The 15,605-nt window shown below is 41.7% G+C and overlaps 1 protein-coding gene across 1 annotated transcript; it reads right to left on the bottom strand.

Moving 5' to 3' along the window:
- Window positions 1-11,971: 11,971 nt before the first annotated feature.
- Window positions 11,972-14,311, bottom strand: LOC307096116 (serine/threonine-protein phosphatase 4 regulatory subunit 3B-like; the record flags this gene model as incomplete). The annotated part of the gene is made up of 1 exon (XM_079765672.1): window positions 11,972-14,311. One exon carries the CDS (start codon window positions 14,309-14,311, stop codon window positions 11,972-11,974), a length of 2,340 nt encoding a protein of 779 aa, XP_079621798.1.
- Between the last annotated feature and the right edge of the window lie 1,294 nt (window positions 14,312-15,605).

The raw sequence follows: 15,605 nt of genomic DNA, 5'->3' as shown, positions 1-15,605 counted from the left end.
ACGCGCGCGCGGAGAGGATGAGAAGCTGACTGCATGGGTGGCTGAGTGTGCAGCTGGCTTTCTAAAGTGGGAGGGAGACGGAAGCTCCCGACTGCGCTGAACTCCAGTCCCGGGTGAGACTCTGGGAAACCAGACTCATTCGGAGGAAATCTGGACTGTCAGGAAAAGAGAAAGCACACTGAGACTCAGGGGAGCTGCGAAAGGCAGAGGTCCAGAGGCGCGCGTGCGCAGAGAGGACTCACTGCTGAGTGTATGGGCGGCCGAGTGCGCGGCTGGCTTTCTAAAGAGGGAGGGAGATGGAAGCTCCTGATTGCGCTGAACTCCAGTTCTGGCGAGTTTCTGGGAACCCAGACTCATTCGGGGAGAAACTGGACTGTCTGGCAGCAGGCGAAACTCGAGGGCGTCTTTCTCTCAGAGGTGCCTGCAGTGATTACTAAGGGTCACTAAGACCCAGGGGCCTAATAGGGCAGGGCTGATGGGAAGCCAAGGCTATCTACTCCGCCCTGAGACTCCGTCCCATCCAAGCTGAGCACACAGGCTTTTGCAATTTTGCAAGTCTTGTCTCATAAGGGTGTCTCCAGCACAGAAGTTCTCCCAGCGTACACACAGCTGATCCTCACAGCCAATTGGCCTGGAGGTCAATTCCTCCCAGTGATACCAACAATAATCAAGACTTAACTACAACAAGGCTGTACACACAGTCCACAAAGGGGGGCACCAAGAGTTTCCACCTCAGGTAACTGGGGAGGCTGAGCCACTGGGCCCTATAGGACACCTACCACACAAAGCTACTCTACCAACTCAGGGAAGCAACGAAAATGCAGAGACAAAGAAACAGATCACAAATGAAAGAAATGGAGGAAAGCAAATGACTGGATATAGAGTTCAAAACCACGATTATAAGGTCTTTCAAGAATTTCCTAGAAAAGGCCGATAAATTTAGTGAGACCCTCGAGGATATGAAAAAGGACCAACTAGAAATTAAACATACACTGACTGAAATAAAAAATATTATACAGAGACCTAACATCAGACTAGAGGACCGCAAGAATCAAGTCAAAGATTTGAAATACAAAGGAGCAAAAAACACCCAACTGGAAAAGCAAAAAGAAAAAAGAATCCAAAAATTTGAAGATAGTCTAAGGAGCCTCTGGGACAACCTCAAGTGTACCAACATCAGAATTATGGGGGTGCCAGAAGAAGAGAGAGAGCAAGATACTGAAAACCTATTTGAAGAAATAATGACCGAAAACTTCCCCCACCTGGTGAAAGAAATAGATTTACAAGACCAGGAAGTGCACAGAACCCCAAACAAAAGTAATCTAAAGAAGACCACACCAAGACACATCATAATTAAAATGCCAAGAGCAAAAGACAAAGAGAGAATATTAAAAGCAGCAAGAGAAAAACAGTTAATTACCTACAAGGGAGCACCCATACAATTGTCAGCTGATTTCTCAACAGAAACTATGCAGGCCAGATGGGAGTGGCAAGAAATATTCAAAGTGATGAATAGCAAGAACCTACAACCAAGATTACTCTACCCAGCAAAGTTGTCATTCAGAATTGAAGGGCAGATAAAGAGCTTCACAGATAAGAAAAAGCTAAAGGAGTTCATCACCACCAAACCAGTATTATATGAAATGCTGAAAGGTATTCTTTAAGAAGAGGAAGAAGAAGAAAAAGGTAAAGATAAAAATTATGAACAACAAATACATGTCTATCAACAAGTGAATCTAAAAATCAAGTGAATAAAAAATCTGATGAACAGAATAAACTGGTGAATATAATAGAATCAGGGGCATAGAAAGAGAGTGGACTGACAATTCTCAGGGGGAAAGGTGTGTGGGGGTGCGTGAAGAGACTGGACAAAAATTGTACACCTATGGATGAGGACAGTGGTGGGGAGGTAAAGGCAGAGGGTGGGGTGGGAACCGGGTGGAGGGGAGCTATGGGGGGAAAGAATGGGAACAATTGTAATAATCTGAACAATAAAGATTTATATAATTAAAACAAACAAACAAACAAACAAAAAAAGATAAGCAAAGTCATCAGGCATAATACTATTAATACAAATGTATTTATATAAAGGAATTTGTAACTACATGAGGTGATTATTATGGTTGATAATCAATTCATTTTATATATCCTATCTAATAAAAGAGCAATATGCAAATTGACTGTCACTCCCACACACAAGATGGCTGCCCCCATGTGGTCAAAGGTGGCTGTCCCAATGTGGATACAAGATGGTTGCCACAAGATGGCTGGCAGGGGAGGGCAGTTGTGGGTGATCAGGCCAGCAGGGGAGGGCAGTTGAGAGGGACCAGGCCTGCAAGGGAGGGCAGTTGGGGGCGATCAGGCCTTCAGGGGAGGGCAGTTGGGAGGGACCAGGCCTGCAAGGGAGGGCAGTTGGGGGCGATCAGGCCTTCAGGGGAGGGCAGTTGGGAGGGACGCAGGCCTGCAGGGGAAGGTAGTTGGGGGGAACCCAGGTCTGCAGGGGAGGGCATTTGCGGGGGACCCAGGCCTACAGGGGAGGGCAGTTGGGGGTGATCAGTCCTGCAGGGGAGGGCATTTAGGGGCAATCGGGCCAGCAGGGGAGCAGTTAGGCATCAATCAGGCTGGCAGGGGTGTGGTTAGGGGGTGATCAGGCTGGCAGTCAGAAGCAGTTATGGGAAATCAGGCAGGCAGGCAGGGACACGGTTGGGAGCCAGCAGTTCTGGATTGTGAAAGGGATCCCATATTGGAGAGTGTGCAGGCTGGGATTAGGGACACCCCATCATGCACAAATTTCATGCACCGGGCCATAGGGGGGTGTCCCTCAGCCCAGCCTGCACTCTCTCTAATCTGGACCCCTCGGGGGATTTATGACTGCTGGTTTAAACTGGCAGTCGGACATCCCCCTCACAATCTGGGACTGCTGTCTCCTAACTGCTCACCTGCCTGCCTGCCTGATTGCCCCTAACCATTTCTGCCTCCCATCCTGATCACCCCTAACCACTCCCCTGCTGGCCTGATTAACACCTAACTGCTCCCCTGCAGCCTGATCTTGCCCCTAACTGCCCTCCCGTGCCGGCCTGATTTCCCCCAACTTACCTCCCCTGCAGGCCTGGTTCCCCCCAACTGCCCTTCCCTGCAGGACTGGTTGCCCCCAACTGCCCTCCCCTGCCAGCCTGATCTTGCCCCCAACTGTCCTCCTCTGCTGGCCAATTTGGCTCTAATTGGTTGGTTTCTATGCCAGTCATTGTCAAAAGCTCCACCTCCTAGGCAGCCATTGACTCCTCACACTTGACCCAGATTTGGTTCTGATTGGTTGGTTTCTATGCCAGTCAGCATCTCTGGGCCTATCAAAGGGGCCTGATAAGAAAGGTGGGGCTGATCAGCAGCCGTGGTGGAGGCCTGTAGAGAAATGGAGGTGCGGCTGCTGGCCAGGCCTGGAAAGAAAGAGAGAGGCAAGTGCTAATCAACAGCTGCCACAGAGGCTACGGATCAGACCCTGCTTCTCTCTTCAGGCCTCTCTCCGGGACTGATTCGCAGCCCCCTCAGCAGTCAGTGCTGTGTCACCGTGCCTGCAGCCATGACAACCCAGCACTGACTACAGGACTTCCTTCTGGTTGTTCAAGCCTCCAGTCATTTTGGATGTGATGGACCCAGGGTTTTCATATATTAGGATACTAGTGGCTCAGTGCATGAAATTCGTAAACATTAAAAGGGAATTAATTAGAAGTAATATTTTAATACTGCTATTTGCCCTTTCTCTATAATAGAAGTGTTTCATTGATGAAAGAAAATTAGTAAAATGTATATGAAAATCTTCCTCCTGTCAGAGTCTGGGGCACACCGCGGGAATCAGAGTGAAGTCCCTGTCCACCCACATGCACCTCAAAATCATGCAAGACCGAGACCTGGCTGGCCCCACCCCCATTGGGTGAGATCCAGACCTGGCTGGCCCCACCCACATCAAACCCCGCCAGGTAGGGGGTGCGGCCTCAAGACCCCCAGCCCAATGCCAGGCGGAGGGTGCAGCCTTAGGTCCCCCGTCAAGAACCACTGGGTGGGGGGGCACAGCCTCGGGGTCCACCTCAAGCCCTGCTGGGTGAGGGGCGCAGCCTCAGGTCCCCCGTCTAGCCTCGTTGGGTGGGGAACACAGCCGCAGGTCTCCCAGCCCAGTTCTGGGCACGGGGCACAGACTCAGGTCTCCCGGCACACCCTCAGGTCCCACAGCCCGGCGCTGGGGTAAGGGGCGCAGCCAAGGTGGGGCATTTTCTCAGGTCCCCTGCCCCGGGGAAGGGGTTTCAGCCTGAGGTCCCCTGTAAGCCCTGCTGGGCCAGGGGCACAGCCTCAGGTCCCCCGCCCTGGCCCAGCCTCATAAAGCCTCAGATCCCTGCTGATCTCTCATTACGGCTTGTTACAGTAACCCCGCCTCCACTGTGGGCACAGCCATCTTGTGTTATGGGAACCCTGTCTCCATTGTGGGCACAGCCATCTTGTGATGGCATGACGGATTGAGGGTCAATTTGCATATTACCTCTTTAAAAAAAAATATATATATATGTATATATATCAAATCATTATGTTGTACACCTTGAACTAATTCCATGTTATATGCCAATTATATCTCAAAAACCAGGAAAATTTTAACAAAAATGTATTTATCTAAAAGAAATGGATGTATCACATAGTATGATTTTTCTTCATAACATGTAATCTATTATATGTACATTAAAAAGGATATTTATACTTAGAATCATTATAAATCATTTAACATTTCATTATATTTAAAGAACAATACTCAAATCTGAAAAAAATATGAATAGCTTCTTTTTTACACAATATCTTATTTTTGGCATGAAATAAATCTACAGTTCTTTGATATTTCACAATCTTTGGGAATACACTAAAAATTCTGTGTGTTCTCCACTGGCAAATGTGATAGACTAAAGCACTCTTCAGATTTTTTAGTATCTTTGAAAATGTGTACATCAGAAACATCCCAATATTATTGTATGGCTTATCTGGCTCCTCATATGTCCTTCTTTTCTATAGGGTTGCCTTAGTAACTGTCCAACAAAAGTAATTTTTTGTAGTTTTCTGCAAATACTTCATACATAATTGCTCAGTTTAGTCATCACAGTGGGGATCAGAAATTATCTAACTCAAATTGGGATTGCTTCTGATTCCTATAGTTTAGAGACCAAAAGCCTTCTAGTAAAAACCTTAAAAGTGTCAGATATAATAAAACGGCAAGCACATGCAATGCTATAGAGGGAAGATGGATATAAAATGATTTCCTTTATTATTCCAGGGAAGGAAAGACTGATTACATTTAGTCTTCATGCCTGGCTGGTGTGGCTCAGTTGGTTGAGCATCATCCAGGGCACTGAAAGGTTGCCAGTTTGATTCCTGGTCAGGGCACATGCCTGGGTTGCCAGATGAAACCGTGGTAGAGGGTTTGCAGGAGATGCCGATTGATGTTTTGCTCTCACATCGATGTTTCTCTCTCTCCCTCTCCCTTCCTCTCTCTCTAAAAATCAATAAAAATATTAAAAATAAATTTATTCTTCATAAAATGAAGTGTCTGTGTTACACTTTAAAGGTAACTAGCTACCAGATTAGATTAGAAAGAATACCTTCTAAAGCAATAAAGGGGTAAAGGGAAAGAGACACCCAAACAATCCAATAGAAAGATAAAAAGGAATACAAATTGATGAAAATCTAATGGCTAAGAAATGTCCTATATACTCAAGATGTGGAATATATTTAATTTCAAGTGTTATATAATTGGACATAATCTCTATTTCAAGACCACATTCTTCAATGGAGCTGAAACTTAATCTCTGCAAATTAATTAGGCCTCTGTTCTCAACATTTTTTTCAGATTAGCAACAAAATTTTAGCATGGAGAATGTCTGAGGAGAAGTGGTGATATGAACCTCCATTGTCAATGTCAAAGTATTCCACCACATATATAAAGCACTTAGTATGGTGCCTGGCACCAAATGAAAGTTAGCTATTTTATCTCTCTTGACTTCTGAGGCAAGAGTGAAAATGTCACTAGCTATCTCTTTGGTAGCTCCTGTGGTGAGTGTGATGACAGTGGTTTGCAGAGTTCTATGCTCTGTTTTTGTGGAGGAGAATTCAAGCAGTGTTAGCTTAACCTGACCTTTGGAAGCATGGGTAAAGCAAAAACAGGGGCATTGTTACTACTTATGTGCATTGATTGTTCATAAACCTGACATATTGACTTCAGATTTCTATTTTATTATTAAAAAATCTATATGGTGGGTACATATAATGGTTTTAATGTTTAAAGTACTTTTACTATACATTTTAAGACACATTGTACTTAGGAGAAATAACTCAGTTTATGGAGTCAGACAAACATATCTGAATAGAGTCTCACTAGTATCCTATATAATAAAAGCCTAATATGCTAAGTGTCTGGTCGTACATTCAACCAACCAAAGCATAATATTCTAATGATATGCTAAGGCCACTCAAGTGGTCACTATGATGTGCACTGGGGGCAGACAGTGGACCGGTTGACCAGTCACTATGACATGCACTGACCACCAGGGACAGATGCTCCAACTGGTAGGTTAGCTTGCTGCTGGGGTTCAGCTGATTGGAACTGAGCGAGACAGGTCAGACACGCCCTGGAGCCCTCTCTCAGCCCCTCCCCCTGGCCAGCCCCACACCTGATTGGCCCCCAACACCCCGATTGGGGGCGGGGCCAGCCGGCCAACCACCTGTGGCCCCTTCCCCCGGCCAGCACCACCCCAAATGCACTCCCATCGGGGTGGGCTAGCCAGACCCCACCTGTGCACAAATTCGTACACCAGGCCTCTAGTTAGTTATATAATTCTGGGAACACCCTTCTGTGTGCCTCTGTTTCTTTTGTAAAATAAAGTCAGAATAATACTGTGTTAGTTCAGGTTCTCCAAGAAGCAGACCTCCTGGGAGGATTTAGCATGCAAGAATTTTCTTAGGTAAAATGACAGCGAGAAGCAATGGAGCACAGGCTGGAGGATGTTGGATGCGTCATCAGATCATGTCACACTTTGAAGAATAAAGAGAATGATAGAAGCATCCCAGATCACCATGCAGTCTAAGGAATGCCCCAGAAGGCCTTCGGAAAGTCCTCAAGTCAGTCTCCAGTCAGAAGAGTCTCTCATCTCCAAGGAACGAGCCTACATTAGTACCCCTGCCATGCCAACTGCTGGCTGGGAACAGTCCCTAGGAAGCATGACTGGGGAGAAAGCAAGGCAATGATTGAAGAGCACAGTGGCTACGACCATTAATTTTACTCAATTATTCTCCCTTTCTACAAGGTGCATTCTCATGGCCACCATATCTACCTTGAAGATTTATTGTGAAATTAGAAATAATGTAGGTACATTGCTTAGGAAAGTGTGCTTGCCACATAATACATGTTCAATAAAAAATAGCTATCATCATATCTCAATTGTGAACTCTTTATCATAATAATTCTGTGATATTCATAAAGTACATATTTCATCCTCACAAAACTTCTTCCTATTAGGTGTTTGTATTAGTTTGCTAAGGCTACCATTCCAAAGTACCACAAGCTGGGTGGCTTAAACAACATACATTTGTTTTCTAATAGTTCTGGAGGCTAAAATCCCAGATGAAGGTGTTGGAAGAGTTGGTATCTTCTGAGGCCTTTCTCCTTGGCTTATAGAGGACCATATTGTCTCTGTCTTCACTTGGTCTTCCTTCTGTGTATATGTGTGTTCACATTTCTTCTTCTTCTAAAGAAGCCAGTCATACTGGAGTTAGGTTTACCCTAATGACCTAATTTTAACTTAATTATATCTTTTAAGACCTTCTCTTCAAACACAGTCCCATATAAGGTAGTGAGAATTAGGACTTCAACATATGAATTTGGGAGGACATAAGAATAGTATTGTTAGGCATACATTAGAGATAAGAAAACAGATTTAGATGTGTCAAATAAGAAGCCATGGTCCAGCTGGCATGGCTCAGTGGTTGAGCCTAGACATATAAACCAGGAGGTCACAGTTTGATTCCCAGTCAGGATATATGCCTAGATTGTGGGCTCTATCCCCAGTGTGGGGCATGCAGGAGGCAGCTGATCCATGATTCTCTCTCATCATTGATGTTTCTATCTCTCTCCCTCTCCCTTCTTCTCTAAAAAAAAAAAAAAGCAGCAGCTGCTGCCATGGTTATACTTATCATTATAACCAACACAGAAACTGGATCTCTATAATTCCAAACAAAGTCTATTCTGTTTTTATGAAAGTATATTATACACCTGACCCTTGTATATACTTGGCCCTTTTAGGTAGAGGCTGAAAATAGAAGGTGACTTGGCCTAGTGCAGTGGTCGGCAAACGGCGGCTCGCGAGCCACATGCAGCTCTTTGGCCCCTTGAGTGTGGCTCTTCCACAAAATACCACGGCCTGTCCGAGTCTATTTTGAAGAAGTGGTGTTAGAAGAAGTTTAAATTGAAAAAAATTTGGCTCTTTTTTTCAATCATTGTACTGTTGATATTTGGCTCTGTTGACTAATGAGTTTGCCGACCACTGGCCTAGTGGATGTGGACCCAATATCCACAAAGTAAGAGAAGCCCTTGAATCAATCTCCACACATCTTTAAACTAGGTTCACAAAAGCAGGTGATTTTAGCCCCTTGAGGGATATTTAACTTCTTCTGGAAACACTTTTGGTTGTCACAGTTGGGGATGTGCTGTTGGCATCTTGAGGGTATATGTCAGGAATGCAGCTAAATACCCCATAATGCATACAACAGCCTCCTGCCACAATTAATTATCTGGCCTAAAATGTCAACAATGATGGGGTTGAGAGGCCCTACATCAGAGTAAGGCAATTTGGTCATTAAATCAGGACAGAAAATTGTATAGATCTCCTTTGAAAATTTAGGGCGCGATGCATAGATGTAGACTTGTCTGTCAAGCAGAACTGAACTCGTTATTTTTTAATTTATCATGTTGCTATCAATTTAATCCAGAATATAAGATTATTGCTTTATGAGCATAACTTGTGATATAAATGCTTATACCTGACTTTATCCCTATTTCTTGGAAATGATAATACTGTTGCTAATGATAATAGTTTTAAAAAGCTACTTATTTAGTACTATGTTCTTAGTAATTTACATATAGTTTCTAATTTTTAAGACAAGATGGAGAAATTCTGGCTAGAGGAGAAAATAAGTAAGTTGCTAAGGTAATGAAACTGGTGTCAGAGCCTGCATTGTTCTCAAGGGCTGTTTGAATATGAAGCTTTTGGTTTATCTGTTACATCACCCTCCCCTTGTTGATGTGTTTAGGAAGTCACTGAGTCATAAAAATACCCAAAGTCATGTATTAAAAGTCAAAACCTTATCAAATCCAAGACATCTCTTCAGAAATGCTCATCCAAATGTTTTTGTAAATACAGGGCCATTCCAAACTTTCTTCTTTTCATAAATAAACCACTTCAGGGTACTCTTAAAATTAACTTTTAAAAAACGTAGAGGGCCAAAACCGGTTTGGCTCAGTGGATAGAGCGTCGGCCTGCGGACTAAAGGGTCCCAGGTTCGACTCTGGTCAAGGGCATGTACCTTAGTTGCGGGCACATCCCCAGTAGGGCGTGTGCAAGAGGCAGCTGATCGATGTTTCTCTCGCATCGATGCTTCTAACTCTCTATCCCTCTCTCTTCCTCTCTGTAAAAGATCAATAAAATATATTTTAAAAAATAAAAATAATAAAAAACATAGAGGAAATTAAACATTTTTTACATTGTCTTTTCTCACATACAACATCTAGAGAGATTGAACATTTTGCTCAATTTTTCACTCAGTGTGCAGACAGTAAGGATTGCTATTCTGTGTTTTGTTGCCCTCTTAAATGTTCCCTTAATAGTAGGTTATGCCATGTGATGGGCAATTTGGCTTTGTACCATTTTGCTTGTCATGTTGTTTTCCTAGCATTAAGTAGCTGAGACTAGAAAAGGGCTCATAGAGGTTACACAGCTCAATAGAATGCCTGTCCTTTTTTCTTTTGTTGTTGTTTTTTTTTCAACTTTCCATTACACTTATGCCCTCCTTTGTCTTGCCTTACAAATTCATTGTGGACAACACAATAAAAATGCAAAAATTCATTTTTCCTCCTACAATGCTCATTTTTTATGCCTGATTAAAACTAGCTGAAGGGAAGAGAATAAGCAGAAAGAGTGTAAGAAAAATTGTTCTTCTCTGTCTAAATGTAAATAGCTGCTCTGTTAAGGAAGTGGGGCTATTCCCACCGAAACAAAGAGTGAAGTCTATTTTCTTCAAAACAAAACTCTGTGAATACATGCAAATGTTTGTGCTATGGATAACATTCCCCATGACAATCTAGCCAGAAGGAAAATATGAAATGCTTTTTAAACAAACTGCCTTTTTTTTTGACAGACACTCACGAAGTCACTTGACTTCGAATAATCCCATTACATTTAACTTAGCATGATGTGAGAGATGTGAAAATGCAGTTCCCCTACTGTGTCATGTCCTCAGTAATGTCTGATGACATCTCCTGAGGTCACGTCCACACTTTAGCAGACTCTGTATCCGGTGAAATGATTGATGTTTTTAGGAATACGCTCTTTTTGTAGCTCTTAAATAACAGTCTCTTAGTTTTGCATGAGATGTGTCACCTTTTGGCACAATAATACATTTGAAATGGTCTTATTTTTGTAATTACAGGGTCACTTTTTAATTCCTGAATTTTATAGTTCAGTATGAATATTATCACTAAATTGTACAAAAGAATTTTAATGGTATTTTTAATATAAAAAAAATCTGTCTTCTGGAAAACTATACTTTATATATACACAGACAGCCCATCTTATTCAATGAATAACATTGAAATTAACCCGAAAATCTTCAAAACAGAAGAAACTGTTTCAATTTAAGCTAATCCAGGGTAAGTGGACCCAGTTAAATTGCTCCTGTAAAAAAATAAAACCTCAACTCTTTGCTACTATTTTTTAGAAATTCATTTGCATTAACTCTTTAAGAAAGCACCTTTCATATTACATGTTGTTTGTTTATAGAAAAACAAACTTCATATACTGTATGTGGAATTTGACATCTAAGTAACCTTTTCTTGGCCCAAAATGGTTTCTAGATATTAAGTGCCACTTCATTTAGCGCTATTTTTGTATATTAGCCTTTGTAAATTACATTTTAAAACTTACCTGCTGCTCTTGTCACACACAGTTTTATTAAGGAATCAGGAAATGACTTCCAAGTTTAAAGCATTCTGTTCTACTACTCCCAAGATCCTGAAGAACACCATTTTAGAATATTACGGAACTGGCTTTTTATACCGCTTATCAATATAAACAAAGACACATTAACAACTGAATATTTTGAAACCAGCTTCCCTTTTTATTATGAAAATACACACTGAAAGTTACTTCTCTTCAATTACCCATAAAGCTGAATTTCTGTTAAATCTTCATAGAAATGTAAATAGCTTAACTTTTTCTTTATTGCAGTTGACTTCATTTCCATGAAAACATAAACATTAATTTTTGTTTCAAAGCAGGCAATTAAATAAAAGAAAAGCATAGTCAATTATTTTGGGCAAGTAATGTTACAGGTTGTGCAACTGTACTGCTAACAGTTGTTTCTAATATACACTGGTGGAACAAAACTTTATTGATATTATATTATCAACCTGTTCTCCCATCCGCTCCAAACATAGACTTTTCTTGCTAAGAAATTATTCATGTTCTGGTTAGTTATTTTTTTAAGATGATGGGAAGCTTGGTTTTTACAGAACTAACCCTTTCTAGATGATAATACTAAGCATCGTTGTCACAAATTGCATAATTGTAAGCTCACATGAGAAAGTTTTAGATTCAGAATTTTTAGCTAATAGATGTTTAAATAATTTTAGTAATGTAGACTTTGATAATGTTGCGAGTCTATCATAATGATTTTATGGATTAAGATGTGGTCTTTTCCTCAACGCTGTTTCATCTTCCTTATCTTCTTCTTCTTCATCATCTGAATAATCCACTAATCTCATTGGGTTATCGGTTCCATTGGCATCCCCAGAAGAATGGGCATAAGTAAATTTGAGGTCACCAGAAGATGTTCTTTTAGGAAGATTCACCTTGTCTTCATTTTCTGTTGTTTTTTCGGTCTCCATAGATGTATCACAATCATCTTGAAAATCACTTTCCAGTGGTTTCATACCTGATTCTCCTTCCTCTATATTTTCTTTATCTTCTTTACAAGATACTTCATTCTTCTCCAAGTCTCTGGCCCTGGACAATAACATTTTACTATTCTGCAGAGAATTCAGACTCTTTTGACTCTTTCGCTCTTTCTCTTGTTCATATTTAATCTTCAAATTTTTGAATGTCTGAACATATTCAATCCATTCAAGTGTTTTATAAAACTTTTCAACTACATGTGCAAGCAGAGACTTGATATTTTCCTCTCTTATATATTCAAACAGTTCAATAACAGCTGAATTCAACATATTGTATCGAGTTCCATTAGTCAGAAAGGCATTTACAACCGGCTCAAATAAATTTCCCTTGATGATGTAACGATTATAAACTTCATCTTTAAGGCCAATTATCCTTCTCATAAGGCGAAGAGCACATAAGACCAAGAAAGTGTGTCTCGACTTCATCAAGATCAAGACATTTCTCAGCAAGTCTTTTCGCAAAATATAGTATTTTATGTAATATGTGTGATGTTGCACACAAAAAGTTAGCAGCTCTAAAATTATGCCAAGCAGCTGTGCTGTTTGATAATCATGGAGGCAATATTTGTTGTTTATGTCATCTCCAAGTATATGATCCTCTTCAAATGTATCTTCTGATGTAGTGGCCCAAAGTGGTACTATTATGTTATGCATACATTGTTTATAAAAGAAATTTAGAAATTTACTTCTTTCACATTTCTGTGGCATCGCTATCATGTTGTCTGGATCAAGTATAAAACGAAGAAGTCCCATTATATGTAAAGCACCTGCTTGCTCAGGATCAGTATCACAGATCATTTGTTTAATGACTAAATTAATGAGAAGGCTACCTTTTTCATTCTGCTGGTCTTCTTCTAGTATGAATTCTCGGATCACAGATGGACTATGCTCCACCAGATAAGCAAATATGTCAATAGCAGATGACTTTATTTGAAAATCATCTAGGCTCATTATAACTTTAATAGTGGGAAGAATTCCCATTTGTGTCAAAGTTTTGAATAGTGCATCCTTGCTTCGAGGCTTCAATATCTGAGCAAATGCACCAAATTCCTTGAGAAAAAATAACAATTCGTGTCGCTTATCATTATCAATAGTCTTGTCCTTTAACTGTTCAAATATCTGAGGCAAAAACTTGTCATCTGACTGAAGCATGTGGATTATCTCCATCTTGTTGAGGAAAATAAAAGTTTTAAGAGCAGTAAGACAATTCTCTTCCAATACCGATGGTGTAGGGAGAAGAATGTCTTGAATATACTGTACCCTGTATGTCTGATGTATTCTTTGTCTAAGTTTACAGGTTGTTATCGGTATAACTTCCTTGAAATTTGCATTTTGGGTCAAGAATTCCCTATGTTTTTTTGGCTGATCCAAAGCAGGGTCATATTCAAGGCATCCTATCACACTCATGATGCACTCATCAGAAAACAAGATCTCAAGCAGAGCTGTCTTGTCGAGGAAAAATATTCCTTTAATAATTGTATGCAAATGGTATAAGCCTTCAGTGTATCCCACGTTCTCACAGGATTGTAACAGCTGCAGTAGTTTTTTAATATAGGTCTCATTTTCTAAGACCAGGGCCAGCCTTCTCCTACGGAGAGGTGAATTGAAAGCTGAGGTAACTAAGTTAGCGATCTGTTTAAGTTTACTGAGTTCACAGTTAGGCAGTTCATCCAAATCCTCGGTTTCTAGCGTTTCATCAATTTCTTCTTCTAAATCATCTAAAAGGTCCTGTGTGACGTTGACAGAGGGGTCTTTACCTTGAACCCGGCAAATGGCTTCCCAGGTCTCATGACAACCTTCCGAGTCTCGGAAACTCAACGCCATTCCGTGGTTCTCAGCTTCGGACCAAACAATTAATGTGTCTTTTTGTTTCTGATAGGGCGTATCTGGGAGTACCTCGGACTCCAGGATCTGCGAGTCGCTGGATTCCGACCTAACTACCAGAAACACGCCCTGGGATTCTGAGGGAACTGAGGTGACGTTCCCTGAGCCTAGATAATCCCATTGTTTGTTCTCATTCAAGGCATAAAGCTTTACCCGGTGACTGGGGTTGTCCGCCATGGCGAACTTGGGGGTCTTTACCTTAGCACTGCTCTCGGAGGCGAAGTTTTCCGAGATACGTACACCCGGAACTGACCCGAGGTGTAGCTGCTATGGCTGCTACGGTGGCCGAGAGGGCTTCTCGCGATAATCGCGGCAGAAAAGATGGCGGCGAAGTCGGGGTCACAGCGGCCTGGGCGTAGTGAGCGTCAAAGCGGCGCTGGCGGCTCCTGAGGTCAGTAGGGTTCCCCGGAGTCCCACCACATCTCACTTCCTTCTCACTACTCCCTGCCTCCATTTTGCTCCCCCATACTTTCTTAATATGCGCTTCAAAAGGGAGGCTCTCTCAGCCGTCTTACCGCTGCCTAGGAAAGCCTCGGTTTGGGCAGGATTCTAATGATTCTCCCAGGATTCCACTCAAAGGAACGTTGTATACGTATCAATGCACAATGCCACCCGGCTTACAAATGGAGGCTTAGGAATTGGAGCCAAGCACACTGCTCTTCCCTTGATAGGTTTTGTACCCCCTACTCCCCCAAGAACCATTTTCATTCATCAGGTGTCTGGAGGTGGAGCCTTGGGACCTTAAACAAAAGAAAGCTTAATCATTCATGTCCTTACCAAGTCCACTCCTGACATTTTATGTCAAGAAAAGCCCCCCCCCCCCAAAAAAAAAAAAGAAGCAGGAGCAAGTGAGCTATGCGCCATTAACAATAGCCACAGATGTGCAGTAGGGTCTTATTCATGAGGCTTGACTTAAACCTATATCACTCACTTATCTATTCTCCAGGAGGATATTGTTCCAAGAGGGACTTGGCAACTCTTTCAGCTCTTACTCTGAAGGTCTCTCTTTTGGTGCAGTGGGAACATTTTTTTCTCAATTTTCTGTAATCTATAACCATATTCCTCATTCCTAGGAAAGAAATGGGCCAGAGGGAAACAGTAAAAAAAAAAAAAAAAAAAGCTAAGAGTAAATATTGAGTATCACAGAGCAATTGTTTTATTTTTTTTAAGGTTTTTTAAGAGAAAGGAAGAGAGAGGAACATTAATCAGTTGCCTCCTGTATGTACTGAGACCAGGGATCAAACCTGCAACCTGCATATGTGCCCTGACCAGAAATTGACCTGGTGATCTTTCGGTGCATGGTAGGATGCTCAACCAACTTAGCCACACCAGCTAAGGCCAATTGTTCTATTTCTTACTAAATATGCTAATAATAACAACCACAACCAAGTAATAGCACTTGAGCATTTATTATTATAATTATAATAATAAAAGAGCATCAAGTTCGCATTTCTTATTGCTATTTCTGCAG

This window comes from Cnephaeus nilssonii, assembly GCF_951640355.1.
Source record: "Cnephaeus nilssonii genome assembly, chromosome: X".
Taxonomy (NCBI): domain Eukaryota; kingdom Metazoa; phylum Chordata; class Mammalia; order Chiroptera; family Vespertilionidae; genus Cnephaeus; species Cnephaeus nilssonii.
Note: the sequence above shows the minus strand (reverse complement) of the source record. Positions and strands in the feature narration are given on the sequence as shown.